This window comes from Paramisgurnus dabryanus, chromosome 19 (assembly GCF_030506205.2).
Source record: "Paramisgurnus dabryanus chromosome 19, PD_genome_1.1, whole genome shotgun sequence".
Lineage (NCBI taxonomy): Eukaryota > Metazoa > Chordata > Actinopteri > Cypriniformes > Cobitidae > Paramisgurnus > Paramisgurnus dabryanus.
Window position 1 is genome coordinate 18118609 of NC_133355.1, and position 19874 is coordinate 18138482.

The window sequence follows — 19874 nt, forward strand, 5'->3', positions numbered from 1 at the left end:
TTTAGCTTGTACGTTGGATTATGTCCGGATCTTTATGATGGACAAAAGTTTCTGAGGTAGTGTCTAAACGTGATTGACACAACATTAGGTCGTAATTATTTTTTAACATGCATTTAAAGAAAAACACCAAGCAGTAACATCATCACTCCTGACTATTCCCCCTCTCGCTCAATTTTCCGTCAATATTACTGCGCCCGAGTAAAAAGTGCTGCAAACTAAGTGCTCTTCCACCATACAATATACAGTAGTTCTCATTTTTATCCCCTCGAAATAAAACACATATATTTTACTATGTTCTTACCTCAACTTAGACAAATTAATACATACTTATCTTTTTTAATGCATGCACTTTTAATCTTTGTACAGCGCGTCATGAATGTGTTAGCATTTAGCCTAGCCCCATTCATTCCTATGGCTCCAAACAAGGATGAATTTAGAAGCCAACAAACATTTCCCTATTTAAAGACTGTTATATGAGTAGTAACACAAGTAAGTATGGTGGCACAAAATAAAACTTTTCTTTAGAGCCATAGGAATTAATGGGGCTAAATGTTAACACATTCAAGAAGCGCTGTACAAAGATTAAAAATGCACGCATTGAAAAAGATAGGTATGCATTAATTAATCTAAGTCGAGGTTAGAACATAGGAAAATATAGAAAAACTGTGTTTTCCTTTAAAAAATTGCCATGTTTTATTTTGTGCGCCCATACTTACTCAGTCTTTAAATAGGAAAACATGAAAGTGTTTGGTGACTTGGTGATCCTAAGGAATAAATGGGGTTAGGCTAAATGCTAACACATTCACGACGCGCTGTACAAAGATTACGCACTGAAAAAAGATATTAATTTGTCTAAGTTGAGTTAAGAACATATTAAAATATTGAAAAACTGTGGTGTTTTCCTTTCATTTTTAGTGTTAACCAAGTATGCAAAGATCTTTAATAAAGCGTTACCATTACATTTTTTTCTATTAAGTACTTCGAGTAAATTGTGAATAAGAAAAATAATAATAATTAACTGCTTTGCTATTTTTTCCTAGTTTTTCTTATAAAACAGTAAATAAAAAATAATAAATAACAAAAATTATATTTTAGCATTTGAAATACTATTGTAACTAAAGCACTTACATTGGTGGATTAGCCATTAGAGAAACATAAAAATTGTATTCACCAATACTATTACTATTGGTATAGGTATAGATTCAGGTTGTGAAATAAGAAGCCTTTGCACAAACAATCCACTGAGTGGTGGTCTAATAAATTTGTTTGTTTTATTGGCTGATTTTATGAAAATTATATAAATGAAACTATATATTTGTAAAATTATCTCAATTGAAACACAAAAAAATAAAACATTCTCAAATGATGCTTGTTTAGCATTGATCATAACGGCGCATTCACACGGGGCGTAAGCGTTGACGCTTCCCATTCACTTTTAATGGGTGACGTCAAGCGTTGGCGAACTGAATTGTGGATCCGTCGGCGCCGCGTCAGTGCCGTTGCTCGCGGCAGAAGTTTAACATTTCTCAACTTTTCAAGCGGCAACGCGTGCGTCAGCCAATCATATCGCCTTATGCAAATAACCTAGGCAGAGCCAGCCAATTACGTTTATGGAAGACCGGAGCTTGTGTTGCGGCCACCGTGATTGGCTGTTGGCCACGCTTCAGACAAGCCTTCCGTTAAGCGTTAACGCTTACGCCCCGTGTGAATGTACCGTAAGGCACTTGTTGAGGCCATTGCCAGCTCAAGTGTATTCAGCCACTAAAGCAAAACGAAGACTTGATAAAAAATAATACAATTATTTATATACATAAAATATAGGTTAAAATGTTCAACTTAAATTTTAATAATAAAATAACTTTTAATAAAGTATCTGTTTGTATTTTTTCTCTATGTATACTTTATACATAGGTACCTCCAACTTTATGTTTCCTCTCTATTTCTGTTGTTCACCTCCTTTTATAGTATATGTCCACCTTCTTATTCTTTGCAGTGTTATTGTTTTTTTAACCATTTATTTTCTTTGTGATTGTATTTATAGTAGAGGGCCAGTGGTTGGACTGGGCGGCCTGGTCTCAGTGCTCTGTGTCCTGTGGTTCTGGCACTCAGCAGAGACAGCGGCGATGCAGTGTGCCGCTACATGGCTGGGCAGAGTGCAAAGGCCCGCATGCCGAAACTCGCGAATGCACCAACTCATCTTGCGGGGGTAAGTCACATACACACACACACACACACACACACACACACACACACACACACACACACACACACACACACACACACACACATGTTGGTGTATGTGGATTACGGGGACATCTCCATAGACGCAATGCATTTTATACTGTCCAAACTGTTATATTCTATTCCCCTTACCTACCCCAGTCCCTAACCCCAATGTCACAAAAACCTGTTGCCAGTCTTTAATCTATGAAAAACTACCATTTAGTATGTTTTTTTAGCTTTTCCGTTTATGAGGACACTCTCTGTGTCCCCGTAAACCACCTTTATAGCATAATAAACATGTCATTATACACTATTCATGTCCTCGTAAACCACATAGACCAACCCACACACACACACTGTAGTGATGAGCGCTAGATGTTAAACTGACAGTTTACATGTGCGGTTGCAACGTGTTTCCTGTCATGGTGTAATTAATTGGCATTAATGTTCTGAATTGTCTACGGTACAAAACCAGGGATGATTTGAGGTGCCCTGCGTAACTTGATTCACTGATGTGCTGCTGTGTTAGCATATGCCGGTTAGCACCCCTGATAGTAATTAATATGAGGATATTAGCCTCATGCAGGTGCATTATGAGCAGAAACCAGCAGAACATGGTTTATTAACTTGCTATATGATAATTTATATTTACTTTCAGAAGACATTTGCATCTGTTGGAGAAGTTTATGTTTCCCTTCCTTTTTTTGTACAGGTGGAGGTAACTGGGGAGCTTGGAATCACTGGAGTCTTTGCTCCAAAACGTGCGATTCCGGCTGGCAGCAGCGTTTCCGGATGTGTGAAGGCACAGGGATCCAGGGTTACCCATGTGATGGCTCCGGAGAGGAAGTGCGTGCCTGCAATGACAAGAAGTGCCCAGGTGTGTCTCTATATGTTGGGCTGATACTCTATTTGTTCATTTTTATGTTTATGCTTATCCTCTACCTGGCAGCCTAAACCACCTTTACTGGTCTCCAACATTGATTGGGGGTGGGGTTTGGCATAACTGAAACACTAGTTTGGCCAAAATAGGCTGGTTTAAGGATATTTTTCCAGCTGTGATTCATTTACTCTTCAGCTTTAAAGTATTGAAAGACAGACTCATTTTTATGACCTTCCTTTTCCTCCAGTCTTCCTGTACGCCTCTCACTCTCTTCTACTGACTCACACATTTCTTACTCTCTATTTTAAACACTCCTTGTAGTCTTTTGTATCCATTCCTCCTTTTTGCCTGTGTCTCCATTGAGAGCAGTCACTCTTGACAGAAGGGAATTGTTCAAAGAGCTGGTCTGTGTTATTTGTCAGCACGTCAGGCATAGCAGCAAACAGCGGATTTTAATAGGCACGTCTCTGACTACAGCTTTGGGAGGCTATGGATTAAATAAATGTCAAACATTGCTGCACAGCTTATATCGTGCACGAGGTGTTGATGGTGCTAGCAACTTGAGGACAGAAAACATGCCTGATACGTTTTTTTTGTATTATGTTTTAATACGAAAGGGAAGGTTTTTGCCCAGTCCCTTCTGTACTGTATCTTACCTATAGTTTGTTCTGCAAGGAGCTTCTGAGTGAGAGTAGAATATACTTTGTGTAATGTGTATCATTATGAAGACGACTTTTAGTCTATGTAATCTTATAGACCTCACAAAATCGCTATGGGGTGGTTTCCAGGACAGGGATTAGACTAGTCCAAGACTAAAATAAATGTACAGTAAAAGCTGTCCAAACTGACAACAACTTGCCCTGGCATATCTTAAAATACAACAGTGTCCTTTGTTTTGCCTCAAAATGCACACAAGTAAAGTTTTTAGTAAGGTATGTTTGTTAAAACTAGTTATAGTTCCTAATTAAACTAAGGCCTAGTCCTGGTTTAAGCTAAGTATGGGAAACCACCCCTATATGCTCTAAAAATGCTGGGATATTTCAATTTTAGTAAAAAGGGACATTCATCAACTCATGGTCATTTAAATGTTGGGTTTTAACCCGAAATGCTGTTTGTGTTTTAACCCATGGTTGGGTCACATATAAACACTTTTTGGAGGAATTTTAACCCAACGGCTGGGTTTGCCCCTTTTTAATCAAACAGGTGGGTTAAAATATTTTTAGAGTGTATGAATGAGTACAGTTTTTATTTTTTTTATTTTTTTTTATTTAAATTAAATGTTTGGATGGGACATTTTAGAGGCCTATTTTTAGAGGTTTTTAAATAGCCAACAGGCTATAGCTTATGCCACTGGCAATAGATATGATATAGTACTTAGGAGCAGGAGAATGGACTTTCTCTTTCTAGAGAGCATTTAATACCAAAAAACAAAAACCTGTGTACCCTACAGTACCTTCAGTACTACTAGCTACTCTTGTTTTTATATACAGCATCTCATGAAATCTGTAAAGACGAGTACCAAGTATCCATGACGTGGAAGAGAGCATCAGCTGGAGAGACTGTATACAACAAGTGTCCATCAAATGCCACTGGTAAGTCAATCCACTATATGTATTACTTGCAACATGTTTTCTGTCTGTGTGGGACAGTTGGTGTATATAAACAGTTTATTTATTTCAACAGATTTGTTTGTTTGAGGTACAGTGTAATTGTCCATAGATGATTTTCCATAGATGCTTATCCATAGATATGCATAAAGGCTAGATGTGTTAAGGCGGAGTCTCTAACGTCATCACATGGCGGCCATTGAGTTTTAATGGTGCGGGTACTTTTAAATGACCATAACTTGCTAAATTTTCTCCCAATTTTCAAACGGTTTGGTTTCTTACAAACTGGATGCTTTAACATGTTTCATGGATTTTTTTGTATAAGTATGCAGTGTCATAGGTACATCTTTGACGTTTATAACAAACCAAACCGTTTGAAAATCGCTAGAAAATTAAGCAAGTTATGGTCATTTAAAAGTACCTGCACCACTAAAACTCAATGCTACGAGAGAGCGAGCTGCCTGTGGTAAGATGGCCGCCAAATGCGGACGTTCCACTCAATTGGCCAGCAGTGTGGGCGAGACATCTAGCCTTTATACATATCTATGGTTTATCTGTGTAAGCGCATTGCCGCCGTTGCGCACCTGAACCGAAGATCCGGTCTGTATTTATTTATCTGGCTTTGGCTAAACTGATCTCTAAAAAAACAAATATACCTTGTTGAAAATGAAATGTTTTGGTTTGCTAAAGATAAGGGGAGACGACGAACATGAAGTGGAGAGGTTTGGCACCCAGGCAAGAATTTAAGCACCTGTAGCTAACATTGTATACATTAATTAATGGTCAGTGTAAAGTAATAGTTGATTCACTTTAGATATGATATATGGGCAAAGTTAATTTACTTTTCATTTATTTATCTATCTGTTATCAGAAAAAAAATACTAATGTAACTACTCTGTTGAAGTTAAGCTTTCAAGTGAACAGTTGTGTTAAAAAGGCATAAAAACACAACTTTAATTAACCTAAAATTATCCTATCTAATAATTATTGTAATGGGTGGTATAACCTTGTTCGGGTTAATAATTGAAAATTTTCAGGTTCAAACTTAATAGCAGGTTTTCCTTGAACATCACCATCGCATATTGTTAGTAAATCCAGCTGTCCTGTCGCTTTAAAAATAAACTTTTCCATGTCGCTTTGGATGAAATCATCAGTTTAATTAGTAGTAAATTAAGTCTGCTCCCGAAAAGTTAATGATCTCAGCTTGATTCGCTTCAGAGTATACTGCTATGACTACATCACATAAAAGAGAGAGTAAAATCTAATATTGTTTAGATTACAGCTATAGATGCCATATATAATACGAGCAAATCTATTTGTTTTGTCCTCTCACTGTGAAATACAACTTTATTAGAGGATTTTATGATGAGTTAAACCGCATTATAAAACTTCATCAGAGACGCAATCACTCATTTTCTAAAACTAACATCACACAACAGGCTCACGATTCCACTCAAAATAAGTTGGTTTACACGCAATTAATCAGCGTTCAGTTTTTAAGCCCATTGGGATGAATTAGTGGTGTATGAGAGGAAACTTAATGAGGATGTTTACAGCCCAATACGTGCCTCCACAGAGAGTTAATATAACACTGCAATGATATCTAAAGGCTCAATCAAGATACTGTTTATGTTGAATGGAAAGACAAAAGATGAAATGTCACGCATTACCGCAGAGTGTATACTGGGCACAAGGCCCAAATAATCTTCCTCTTTGGCAGCTTGTTGTTTGTACCTCAGACATATTGTCATGCTGTGCATCATAATCTTCTTCTATGTACTATGAATGTTATGAACACACTGCATTGCAGAACAGTTTGTAAACCTTCTCTGTCCCATATGAGACTTTTTTAGGGGAATATTTACCATCTAAATCCACCGTGCAATAATTCTCAGTTACAAGTAAAGAAAGACACTCGATGTGCACTGTGTTTTTACCTAATAAAAACAGAAAGGCTTAATAAATGATGTCTTTGAAGTGGGAGCGCAGAGCAGTGTTGAATGAGGTCAACGCCGAGCTCTAATCTATTTCAACTCCACGTTCCCGCCCAAACACTCACAAACAAACTAACCCCCAAAGAAAAACACATTTCTACGGAGACTCTATACGGTTTCAGCTTTATTTCTGTGTCTGCCTGCATTCTCCTTGTGTATTTTCAAGTGTGTTGTTTTCCCAGCGTGATAACTGGTGTAAGGCAACGGTCAAATCGTATTGACCTAATGATGCAAGTGACAGTAACTTTAAGCAAAATTGAGAGTTTGGAGCTGAGTAAAATTGCATGCTCAAAACAGACATTATCCCCAGACATCATCGTATATCACATCTCACTGAAGTCTTTTATGAAAGCATTTGAGCATCAGAGAGCCCATGCCTGTCAAATGTTGACATGATGTTATTGCCTGTGCGCAACAGTGATAATGATCTCTTTTCTTCTCTTCTCTCTTTGAAGGATCTGCTAGTCGTCGTTGTTTGCTGGACGTTAATGGAGTTGCTTACTGGGGTCCTCCGAGCTTCGCCCGATGTGTCTCACTCGAATATAGATATTTACATTTATCTGTAAGTGACTCTGTATTCAAATGTTACATAATGAAAGGACGCTCTGTGAAAGAAAACCTTGATGCCTTTAATATTGACTGAGTTGGGCCATGTCAAAGATTAAAATCTTTGTAAAAGTCAATGATTGAAATCAAACTTTGAAGCTCCTGATTGACTAGTACTAAACTCATCTTTGAGCATAATGTATGTAATAGTTTTACATATCACAGTCATTTCTTTATGTTTTAAAACTGCTTGAATTTAACTCTACACCCTTGCCTCATTTGGTAAACACTGATTTATGAATATATTCAACCTCTATTCAACCATAAATATGAATATGCACCTCATATCCTCCCCCATCCCCTCTCTTTTGCACCACCTCAGACCATAGATATATATGTAAATAGATGCTACTTTTTAAGTCTGATTCATATGTAAACTTGCAATTCCCCAGAAATGTTACATAGCAATGGTGTTGATTGATGAATTTGCACGTGGTTTGTCTTAAAGCATATTGAAAACACCACATATAAACAACAATAAAAACCTGATTTTCAATGCTGGGGGACTTTAACATAATGCCACTTTAACATAATGACAATAGGTAACTTAGCACATTACTTAGCTCTTTGGGTACTTGATTCTGATTGGTCAGTTATAACATTCCAAGGTTAATAGATGCTAAATCCTGTATATGCGAAACAGGATATATGTAGATGCTATATCCTGTATCCGCGATTACAACCAGGGCATTGAACCAGATTTTTTTCCAAATTGGTTCGTTTCGAACAGAAACAGTATTTTAACGTTTCTCGAACCGGTTAATAACGTTCCATGTTAGTTGTGGGACAAACAAATAAGTAGGCTGATCATTAGGACATTAAACTAAATTTTTCTACATAATGTTCCTTAAGTCTCTATCTTGTCATCAAACATTAAAAAATGGCTACAGTATGTAAGCGGCATTTATGTTTCAGCATTATACATGAATTAAGACAAGGACAATTTCTGCCATTATTGGCAAACAACTTAAACAAATGTCTTTATTAGAAAAAGAATATTGTTTTTTCAAGATAATTTTGTTTGTATGTGTCCTGTCAAGAACAGAAAGATTATTCGCTTGCTTTTTGAAACGTGTCTCTCCGTGTATGCACTTTTGAGTGCACTTAAACACACAAACACACACAGATGGAGCACAAATTTCAAACGGTGCTTCGGGAAGAAGGTGCGACATAAACAGTCGCTCCACATAAAATGAAAATTATGTTGTTTTATGAGACACAGTAGCGCAACTCTCTTAAGTTTATGAATTAAGAGTTGTGATCTTTGAAGTGCATAGGGATAATCACATTTGATTGGACTTGGACCGGACACATTCAACCGCATGTGCGTCTGTGCGTATAGAAAATTGCTCACTTTAGCACCTCTTTGCGGTTAAATTGTTTAAAATCACTTAAGTGTTAACATTTGAAAGCCTTTGAAACAGGGTGAAAGTTGATAATTTGCACATATTTAAATTTTTGTATTAATCCGCGAATCCCATGCGAGACGAACCATGGGTCATGATCTGTACGGATCACAGATCAACTGCGATCCGTTACACCACTAATTAGTATAAAAAAAAACATCTTGAGATACTGGGTAGCCTAAAATGTTTACCTCTTTTGATTGAGTATTAGAGACTTGGGCTTGAGTAGGCTACTTACTGGTGGAAAGCTTCTCATTTCTCTGATTAGTCAACGACGACCGGAAGTGAACAGCACAGAAGTCTTGTCAAAGAACGGAAAAAATAACGGTATAAACCGGTTACCATTATTTTAAATAAACGTTTCTGTTCCGGAACATATGTTTTTTGAAAGTTTCTGGTTTCGTTTCTGTTCCTTGCAGATTTCTGGTTTTCATTTTCATTCCGTGAACCGGTTCAAAGCCTTGATTACAACCATTAAATGTGACAACACTCCGCTAAAACAAAAACAAAATACCTACATACTTCCAAAATATTTTAAATCAATATTTCATGTTTAATAATTTACTTGAGGCAAGTTGCCATGTAGTAAGCCATAAAGTGTACTTCCAGACGGTTGTTATTGCAAAACAAATTCAGGCAGCATAATCAGGTCCCTGATGTAATATTTTGCGTTATATATCCCATACTTTTTCAAACATATAAAACATATAAATTGTATACGAGGCAACAGTACATGTGGATAGGGGTGGTGATGGCGCAGTGGATAAGACTTCCGGGTTCGAATCCACTGTGACACACCATTGTGTCCCTGAGCAAGACACTTAACCCCTACTGTAGTTGCTCCAGAGGCGTGCGACCTCTGACATATATAGCAATTGTAAGTCGCTTTGGATAAAAGCGTCAGCTAAATGAATAAATGTAAATGTGGATGTTGACCCATTCTTTTTATAATATTGCAGTGGAAGAATGTGTTAAATTTATTGAGTTTTACTACAGCGCTCAATATTTTTGTCTTAACTGAACTAAAACGTTATTTTCCCATAGCACTACATATTTAGTAGTGGTCCAGATGAAATTATTTGATAACAGTATTTTTAACAAGTGAAACCTGGTTCTAAGTAGGATGATCATAACTATTAACTGTACTTGTAAACTTTTCACATGCCTTTATGTGATCGTTGTAATTGCTCAGCCATGATCTTTGACCTTGAGTTCAGAATTCAGAGTGGGTTTTAATTTTGCAAGTCAGTTAAGGCGTTTTGTGATGGGGTTGATTGCGTTGTTAACCTGTCCACTAACCCTTTATTATAATCAGACAATGCTTAAATAGCTTTGATTGCCGTTGTCTGCCACCTCCTGTATCTACAGTACTGTCATTAGACCATCAGTGATTCTTCTGCTAACGTTTAACCATAAACTTTAGTTAATTTACTACCAGAGAAATCGCTTCAACTTTATTATGCTCACAGTTTGGTTAGATGGGAAGTAGATTAAGGCAGTTGTCAATACTTTTCGACTGCTTTCGCTTTTCTTTAAACTTGGATCGATGTTGTTTCAGCATCAAAGCAGATTTTGTGTATTTGCGCGCTTACGTTTCTGGTCTACCTTTTGGTCTACATTCAAACTTGTTTATTTATTCTCTTTATGAGCTTGTTTATGTCTTAGGTTTGTTTTAAGTGCGTAAAATCAAAGTCTGTTAGTTCATTTGATGTGTATAACCTGTTAGCCCTCTGTTTCAATTTGGTGTCTGGAGTTTATCTCCCTGTGTTTACTTATTGCAGCCAGGATTTATAAATGTGCTTATGCGCTTATTTTAATCAGGGTTTATTTATTGGCACTTGTCAGTGTATATAACCAGGGTCTCTCTTTTCATGTAGTTGCGAGAACATCTTGCGAAGGGTCAGAGGACCCTGGCAGGGGAGGGCATGTCTCAGATCGTGAGGAGTCTCCTGGAGTTAATGTCCCGTAAGGATTATTATAGCGGTGACCTCTTATTCTCCGTGGAGATTCTCCGAAATGTGACGGACACCTTCAAGCGAGCAACCTACATCCCAGCTCCTGACGACGTGCAGGTGTGTATGCCTGTGTGTGTGCTCAAAGCTCTATATTGTTTATATCTATATTAATATGCAATGTACAATTAGTGGTAAAAAGTGATGTTTGGGGGGTTTGTACAATATTTGCTTTTAATGCCCCTTTAGGTTATTTTTAACCAAAACACAACATTTTTATTGGACAAAATTAATTAACAAAGAGGAAAACCAGAGAATCTGGGTTTTATTTTATTTTTTATTATTTTATTTATTTATTTATTTATTTTTGAACATGTAAATACAATTACAGAATATAAAAAAATTGTAAAACAAAACACATGTTAACAACAAAATAAAACTTGTACATAAGTTTTACTTCTTCCAACTCCCTTTTGTACATGTAAATTGTTTTTTTTTTTTTTGTGGAAAAAAATGAAAAAACAACCCAATTTACATGTACAAAAGGGAGTTGGAAGAAGTAAAACTTATGTACTCATACCCCTTTAAATCCCTACTCTACTCAATGTTTAAATCTATAAAATCTGTATTTGAATATACAGAAAATTTAAATCAGCATAGAACATTTTAAAGCTTACAGGTAATAAAGTATTTATTGACTACAATTTGATCCATTATTAATATTTATTGATCCCCTTTTGTGATAATGTTTATAGTCACTATGTCTTTATAAACTTTGCAAACTAATGCATCTTTAATTAAACATGTAGATAAGGAGTAAAGATGCCAGTAGTTTAGAGTTGGACATCACTTTTGGCCACTACTGTAAGATTATTTCAAATGTATGTTTAGCTTAGTTAATTATTTGAATTACCACAGAATAACAGACAATTTAAAAGTAATTTAGTTTCTTAAATCCTCTTATTACATAATTTCCATGTTTTTTTCCAGAAATTTTTCCAGATTGTCAGCTTAATGTTGGACATTGAAAACCTTGAGAAATGGGAAGACGCCCACCAGGTAACACACCCGTTCTCAAATCCTGCCCAGATTCAAAAAATCTGAATATCTGTTCAACAAATCAACCTTTAGGAGGCGTGCACACCGATGCGTTTAAATGCGACTGAAGACGCCAGGCGGACGCCAACTGTGGGTGCTTGCCCGCGGTTTTTAGCTTAGCGCGTTGTTTACTATAGTACTATTCGGACGGGATTAGTTTTACATAGGGAGGTGGGGTAAAGCCAATTTTATCAGAGCTTCTCAGTGATTTTAGTAATCATTAGGGACAATTTCAGGAAAGATAATGGCGACTTTTACCTTCTGTAAAAAGGTCTGGAGAAATTAGGTGCGAATAGACCAGCTGTAAATATACATGTAAATTTTGTCATTTCCTGTTATTTTGCAGATTTCTTTCAAATATAAAAGCGCTTAAAGAAGCATTTAATTGCATTCTAGGCGGGAAAAACAAGTCAGTGACAAGTCCGTTCCTGAATACCATGACACAAACTTAAAAAAAAAGTCAAATTCACTTCTCAGAGGCACGGAACTGTTTCTGAAACTGACATCTCCCCAAACTGATATTAAACACATTGTTTCGAGTTTTCCTGCGTCTGTATTTGCACATGTGATATCAGGAAGCAAGGTAATGTCCACGTGAAGACGAGAGAGGTGACGCACTGTGCAATCGAGTTACCCCTCTCACTTCTGAATGATATGTTTTACTGAGATTTCTAATCCTGTCCGAACTGACCATCAATATTACAGACGTCCTGTGGTAAAATTACATTACGCCATCTACCCCCGTAAAACTAATCCCGTCCGAATAGGGCTTATGATACTTCTGATTTGTCATTGTACGATGCACTGGTTGTTTGTTGTGATATTTGTCCCGCCCCTCCTCCACTATGATTTGATAGCCGAGTGAAAAGCCACATTGACGAGATGAGCGTTTCACCCAAAGTTTAAAATTTTTGAACTCTGGAGCTCCAGCTGCTGGAGTTTTTTAAAAGCATGGTGTTCCAATGGAAGAATTGAAAACATACACCGACCACATGCGTACAGTAAACGTCTTGGTGTACCCACCCCCTTAATCTTTTATTCAGTGTTGAGGGCTGTTTCCCCTCAGAAAAAGCAGAGTCATCAAAGCCCAGTCTGATCTCACAGATTAACAACAGATCTAATCAGACTGGCTTTGGGTGTAATGGAGGAAGACTGTGAGGTGTGTTGGGAAAGGGATGTGGTATTAGAGCTGCCTCTTTGCATTAGACCGCTCCATTAGACCCTGTTTGACTTTAGATACTGTGGAGTTTCGTCCACTGTGCTTTCAGTGTCAACCCAGAGCACTTTTTTCATGGTAATAAACTTTCCTCATTTCAACCCTCCTTCAAACCTTAATTTTCATTTGAAGATCCTCTCATGTCCTGAGGGCTGAACAAACTTGAAATGTTAAATTCTGAGTTACTCATGATTGAATACCATTTTTAGTGATAGCAAATAACTGGCAAATTAAAGATTTTGATAGGCAAACACTATCAAGCTATTAGTCCTAATTTAGATTGGTGTTTGCTCAACTAAACAAATATCATTATTGATCAAGCTTAGGGTTGGTTATTTGAACAAACCCCCTATGCCTCTTCAGAACTTACTGTTTGACAGATTGGACAACATTTTAGAGAAAATCTGCCTTGTTATTGTTGCCACAGAGGCCCTTTTGCTCCCATAATGCACCTTGCAGCCATTACAGCCCACAAGCTAAAGATTCTGTATAAACATATTATGCTGAGTTAATGCAAATGTAATTCCCTGTTGAATAACTATGCAGATTTGTGAATAAGTTTACTTCTTTTTAAAATGTTACCCAGATAGCACACGTACGTCTCAGATACGTCTTGTAAAGATCTTTACATCTGCTGACGATCGTCTTTGAATAATACGTCTTCCATATCTCTACAAGACGTATTTAAGATCTTAAAAAATTCTAAATCCTACCTGCCTGCAATGCATCTCCGTTTGGTCTTGAATCCGATCAAACGCAGACGAATCAGCAAAGACCTCCAACTCATTTCATTTTTTAAATAAATGTCTTGTTTAATTGTTTTAAAAATATAGTCAACATGTTTTTAAGGGTTGGCATTAATTTTGAAGCAAAAAATATAATTAAATATAATTAATAAAAGCCCATATCACGTATAATAAAAAACAATGTAGACATTTTGCGTTTAATCCAAAACGTTAAAAAGGCACTTACCGTAGATAAAGCACCATGCACAAGAAAAGGTGATCTCATACTCTTTCTGACTACAAAATATTAACAAATACAAAACACACAAGAACATCATTGCCAACAGCCACTGCCCCTTTGACTGTTTTATTAGTCTGAAATGAAAAAAGTTATACATTTAATAAAATAATTGCCAACAAGCTGATTATCTTAAGGTGACCCTGCTTACTGCAATTCCTGCTTATTATAATTACTGGGTGTGACTCACATTAAGTGTGTTTGTCAACAGTTATATATCTAAGGTTGAAACTTTTGATAGTTTTTGACCCCACGCCATCCATTGAAATTGTGTAACACACCTTGCATTTTCACAACATTTAGTTTTAAAAATCATCTGAACAAACTCTGAGCAAACCAAAGGTGATATTGAGAATGTTTATATAGATGAAGAAACCTCATAAAAAATTGAAAACACAATACACAATCATTTGACCAGGTTTAATCCAGCATCACAGCATGAATTATATTGACTAGTTTGTTTACCAAATTTGAATAAAATGTTTAACCTATGTGTTAATATGATTACAGCCCCAGTGTAACAAAATACTGCAAAGCTATTGATCAAGTTCTCATTAGATTACTTCACAAGACCCAAAGCTGATCAGGACACTTTAAGAGCACTGTAACGTAGTAACTGCTGAAAGAACCATGTAATACTGTGAATATAATGACAAACTGTTCCATAACACTTAGATGTGACTTTAATTACAATACAACATACTCTTTCTCATACTCAGGGTTTTTAAACTGTGGGTGAAGACCCACTTGTGGGTCGCACCGTAAGATAGTGAGTGTTGCATTGTAGTGATGGTTTGTCCAATTAATTATTAGCAATGGTTTTAATATACTATAAGATTACACCTGTCTAAAGCCCCTAATACACGGCACGATTTTTGGCTGTCCCAGATGAAAGATTACCAATCGTGAAACAATCGTGGAGATTTCTGTGATCGTGGCTCTTAATTGGTGGTCCTATCTCATACAGTGTGAGAGGTTTAAAGACGTCTGTTTTCCCAGTCCTTGGACCAAAGACACCTACGATAATTTTATGACAGTGTAAGAAGTTCAGCATGATCATCGCACATCAACAATGTGTTTGTTTCTACGACCTGCATACCTGTATTTGTTTACCACTAGCGCATGCTGATGACGGATGTCGCAGCCTCAGATGCAATAGGTGTCTTCATCGACAGTCTACTGCTGAAGTTTAAACAATCCTTGTCACACAGTGTGATAAGGTCTTATTGGATTGCAAAAATCCTGCTGTGTATCCTGGGCTTAATATGTTGTGGAATGAAAAGTTTGGAAACCCCTGCTTAACACAAAGTCTCATTTAAAGTTTATAAGAACTTTTGCAATAGACCGACACTAAACGAAACTGATGGCAGATGAGGTGTTGGGATGACAATGGGCCAGAGTTGAATCTTTGCATCTTAGCAGATCACAGGCAGGTTTCTCCTGAAGTGCTGCATTAAGAAAAGAAAGGAAAAGATGTTAGAACATTTTTAAGGAAATTTAAATAATTCTCACAATCAATATTGGACTATAAACAATAAATTATTACCAATGCAATAACATGCAAACAGACCTGTCAACCACCTAAATAATAGACACTACGCGGTAGGCATGGGCTTGTTACCAGTTTTAAGGTACACCGTGGTTTTAAACAGTCAAGGTTACAAAACCACTAAAATGGTCTGTGAAACCGTCTCCAAGGTATGAACTGTATTTATACAAAATTCATTAAGTCATGTGATTGATTTGATGTTTACATGTAATATACATTTCGAAAATATTATAAATAATATAATTTAAAGGCTTTATTTTTACCTGCCATTTAAAAATAAAAATATTTAGTGTAGCAATGGGAATACTGCAACACTGTGAAACCGTGGTATTTTTGCTAAAGGTAATCATACCGCCAGAATCTTATACTGGCCCATGTCTACTAAGCGGTTGTACCATGTGTTAGAAACATCAAGATTCTCAAATTTTTAGGGCTAGCGCAATACCACAGTTTTGGCTATTCTTCATATTCTCTAGGGCAGTTATTTTGCCCCAGTGACAGAAACAGCGACAGTAATCAAATAATTCATTACCTTATCTACATGTGGGTAGAGGCCCACAGGTGAAGGAAGATTTTTGGCCTGCACTTCCACAGCTGGTAAACATGGATTGTGGTGGGCTAGTGACAGAATGAAGAAGATCAGTTTAAAATTTGCTTTACAACCAGAGGTTGCATTATTTTGACAGACAAGGGCTGTAAGAAAATTGTCAAAATCAATAATATAATGAGCCAACAGCCAAACAATAACAACTAAACTCAATCAACTATCTTAATCTGCCTGAACTCAAATCTTGTGGTCTATAAAGTGGGAGTTTATCTGTGTGTAATTCAACCATCATGTTAGACTGAAGGAATTGCAGTTATCAATAGATTTCCCGACAGCACTGGACAAATGACTTCTCACACTCAGTGTGACTTGAGACAAAGGATAAACAAAGACATTGAGTATGTTTACATGCACATAATAAGAGGACAATTATCTTATTATGATATTATAAAAATCAGCTTATTACATTAACATGTTTCAAGCGTTTAAATTTACTTTTATTTGTGAAGTTTATCTATCACAGGTGGAGACATACGCACATACGAAACGGCAAAAAAGACGTTAAAATCTGGTTTAAGAGCAAAAAAACTACCTGTGCCAATCAGTTTTTGCCATTTATGGGCTTTACCCTATAAAAGAAAACCATTTTATGCATTTAAATGACCTTACGCGTTATCAGTTTATTAAGCGTTTAGACTATGTAGACACACTCACTGTGCACTAAAATTAAAAAAATTGGTTAACACGACCCCTCGTGGTGGCTTCACTCAGAGGTTGGAGAAGACAACCGGTGGACTAAACATCAAGCCTCTGCACGATTCAGGTAAGTGGAATAAAATACATTATAAATAAACATTATTAAAACAGATTGTGAAGTCATTCATTCAAAACTTGCTATGACCTAAGCCTAAATGACTTATTTTCTTTTTAGAATTAAGACAACCTTAGCAGGAGAGCCCCAGCAGTAACTTTCTTTCAAGCAGATGAGCAATAAGTTGCTTTGTATGAACACCACCCTAACAATCAAGGTAAAAGAGCATTAAACATTAAAGGTATTGCGGAGAATTTAGGTTTTCCGGGTGGATCATCAAGACTATTGGTCCTCCTAGTTGTCAATCTGGAGTGTTGCGCAATTGCATTTTTTTAAAAAGCGGAGACGGCGGTTTTTTTTAAATTCGAGAAAATCCTCCGCTACACCTTTAAGTGGAACATTTATATAGCATGCTGCTTATAGCTAGTGAGAAAGATAATCTAATTGATCTACCATGCATATCCTTCAAATAACTTAACAGAACAACTGAACATGTATAATATAATTTAATATGTACATTATTAATAATAATTGTTAATAATATTTAATATTTGTGAAATTATATACTTGTATAAACATTGCAAATATAATGAATTCACATTACCTGTTTTTAGGTAAACAGATTATCCATCAGTGGGTGACTCAAGGTCGGCTCTGTAAATACTGTAATCTGCATGTTTCCGAGCACACGTTTACCAGGACACACTAATATTAAACAGAAAAACAACATAAATCAGTGTTAAACACAAACAAATTTTAGGTAAATTAAATAAGGTTTTCATTTTCAATCAATATAAAAGAAATATAATGCAATAAAAAACAATGTCAGTGACGTAATAAATATGTGTAAATTTACACGCATCATTTATTAACCATTATAAAAAATCCAGCAATATTATTAAACTTTGGTTATTTGTTATTATCCCTGCATTCAAATGGTTGCAGGTTGGAGCAGGAAGTTAACCCTTCTGTCGCGCAAACGCGAGCTGGTCGCGAGCATAGACAGTGGTCGCGAGGCCATTCGTACGTCACGTGAGCGCCATTTTCATCATATGACCGTTTTCCCTCAGGCACACTTCAACATTTTCTTCGCATTTAACATCATTATTAACATGTAAATAATATAATTCGTAAACATAACGTTTATGTTAATTTATAATGTTTTTTTTTTAATTGTTGGCTTTAAGTTAATTTGTCTGTCAGACTCAGTTTGTTCGTGTTGGTAAGTAACTTAACGTACGTTATTAACGTTACGCTAGCCTTTTGTCATGTACGTGTTGTTAGAAACTGATAAAAATACGAATTAATTCACAGATATAAATAACTTTATAGCTAATACAACTGATAAAATATATTAACTTAATTATCAAACCACTTCGCTATAAAACTTTAAGGCTTCTTGTGAATACCGGTCGTTTACATAACGTTAACTTACTCCAAGCAAGTCGGGCGGGAAGATTGATACATTTTATAACTCAAGTAACTTTAAGTTAAACAGGGGCTGGTCTAGGCTAACTTAGCAAATGTTTACCCCACCACCGCTGAGAAAACGGTTAACGTTACATGTTCAACGCCTTGCCTTCAGGATTTGCAGCTCGATTTTGCCTTGCATTGATAAACGTTACAAACAAACAAACCAAAAAAAGAATGATCATATACGACAATCAATCTTTAGATCCACTACATGCATAACATAATGTTGGTTACTTACCTCTACTGATGAAACTCCTTCGTCAGCGTTGTAACTTCACATGTTGGTTTTGGTAAATCACACGAGGCCAAAGATCGAGGTGAAAAAGAGAAATAAATCGTTCTGCGATCGTTTAACGCGATGAGACACGAATGGGTCTTTCACATAGGAAGCGGTGTGCGCTGCGCTGCGCTATGAAACCCATTCATTTCAATGGCTTGCGCCGCGCGAGGGCGGTTTTTTGTTGCGCCGAGCAAAGCGCGAGCGCAGCGGAGCGCAGCGGAGCGCAGCTTGCGCTCACGCCGCGGTCAAAGTTCAAAATAGTTTAACTTTTGCGCTGCGCTCTGTGACGATTACCCGCGCGGCCAATAGAAATGGGGCATCCAAACAAGCAAAATGGACGAAAGCTTATACTCGGGATTCTCAGAGCTTTATAATACAAGTTTATGCTCCTAAAGAGACATCGGAAGGAAAGCCGTGTCATGGAAACACGTAAGCAATTCAAGTTGACATGTTAGGTGTGGTTTAAGTCAAGCAGCTTGTTGTAGGTATGCTTAAAGTTACGTGAAATGGAGATGAGCAACATCAGTCTCTGTATTCCTCGTCGACTATTTAACGCAAATATAAACACTGTAGTAATTTATTGAAAACCCCGCCTACTTTGGTCTGGCCATCAGAGCACAATCGCTTGGCTGCGCCGAACCCAGCGGCGAGCGCAGCGCACACCGCATCCTATGTGAAAGCCGCAGAAGCCTTAAAAACCACAGGCTACTCCAGCCCAAAGATTAGTGTAGCCCTTGTGTCCGGCTTCACGTGGCTTAGCGTTAACCAGTATGACATCACAGTACCGCGTGATTACACTGTTTCGTGGGCTTTTGAATCACTCTCGCGGTACTTCAATGTCTGCATGAAGTCAACCACTCATGCTTGTAACAGGGGTAGCGTTTGTGCGCTCAGTGATTTAGGGTGTTACAAAACAAGATTATTACATTAATATTATCAATTAGTATTGTAATAAAGCTTTTTAAATGTTTGTTAATGATTAAGTGTCATTAACAAACTCTGATTTAAAACATCAATATATATGCTACGTAAATTTTCCTTAAATCATCAAAACATCCAAATTCAATGAAACAAAAACAACAACAATGTATTTAAGATGAGACACATTCAGCATTTATATTTTTTTCTCTCTTTTTTGTTTGACTTTGTTTTCTACAGTAGCCTGTTAACAGTAGACCAAAGGTATGATGATCAATTATATATGCAATA

The 19874-nt window shown here is 36.8% G+C and overlaps 1 protein-coding gene and 1 long non-coding RNA gene across 2 annotated transcripts in view; one reads left to right on the forward strand and one right to left on the reverse strand.

Annotated features, from left to right (window-relative positions):
* adgrb2 (adhesion G protein-coupled receptor B2) overlaps positions 1-19874 on the forward strand; it is a 363394-nt gene that overhangs the window by 206610 nt on the left and 136910 nt on the right. The window contains exons 6-11 of the mRNA XM_065292273.2: positions 2042-2206; positions 2936-3100; positions 4594-4695; positions 7160-7266; positions 10594-10788; positions 11659-11727. Coding sequence (XP_065148345.1) covers positions 2042-2206; positions 2936-3100; positions 4594-4695; positions 7160-7266; positions 10594-10788; positions 11659-11727 — 803 coding nt within the window. The remainder of the gene's footprint in view (positions 1-2041; positions 2207-2935; positions 3101-4593; positions 4696-7159; positions 7267-10593; positions 10789-11658; positions 11728-19874) is intronic.
* LOC135772702 (uncharacterized) lies at positions 14561-18755 on the reverse strand. Its single transcript, XR_010543234.1, has 4 exons — positions 18624-18755; positions 17517-17617; positions 16087-16172; positions 14561-15453 (listed from the first exon to the last, which is right to left on the reverse strand). It is a non-coding gene; the product is annotated as an uncharacterized lncRNA (long non-coding RNA).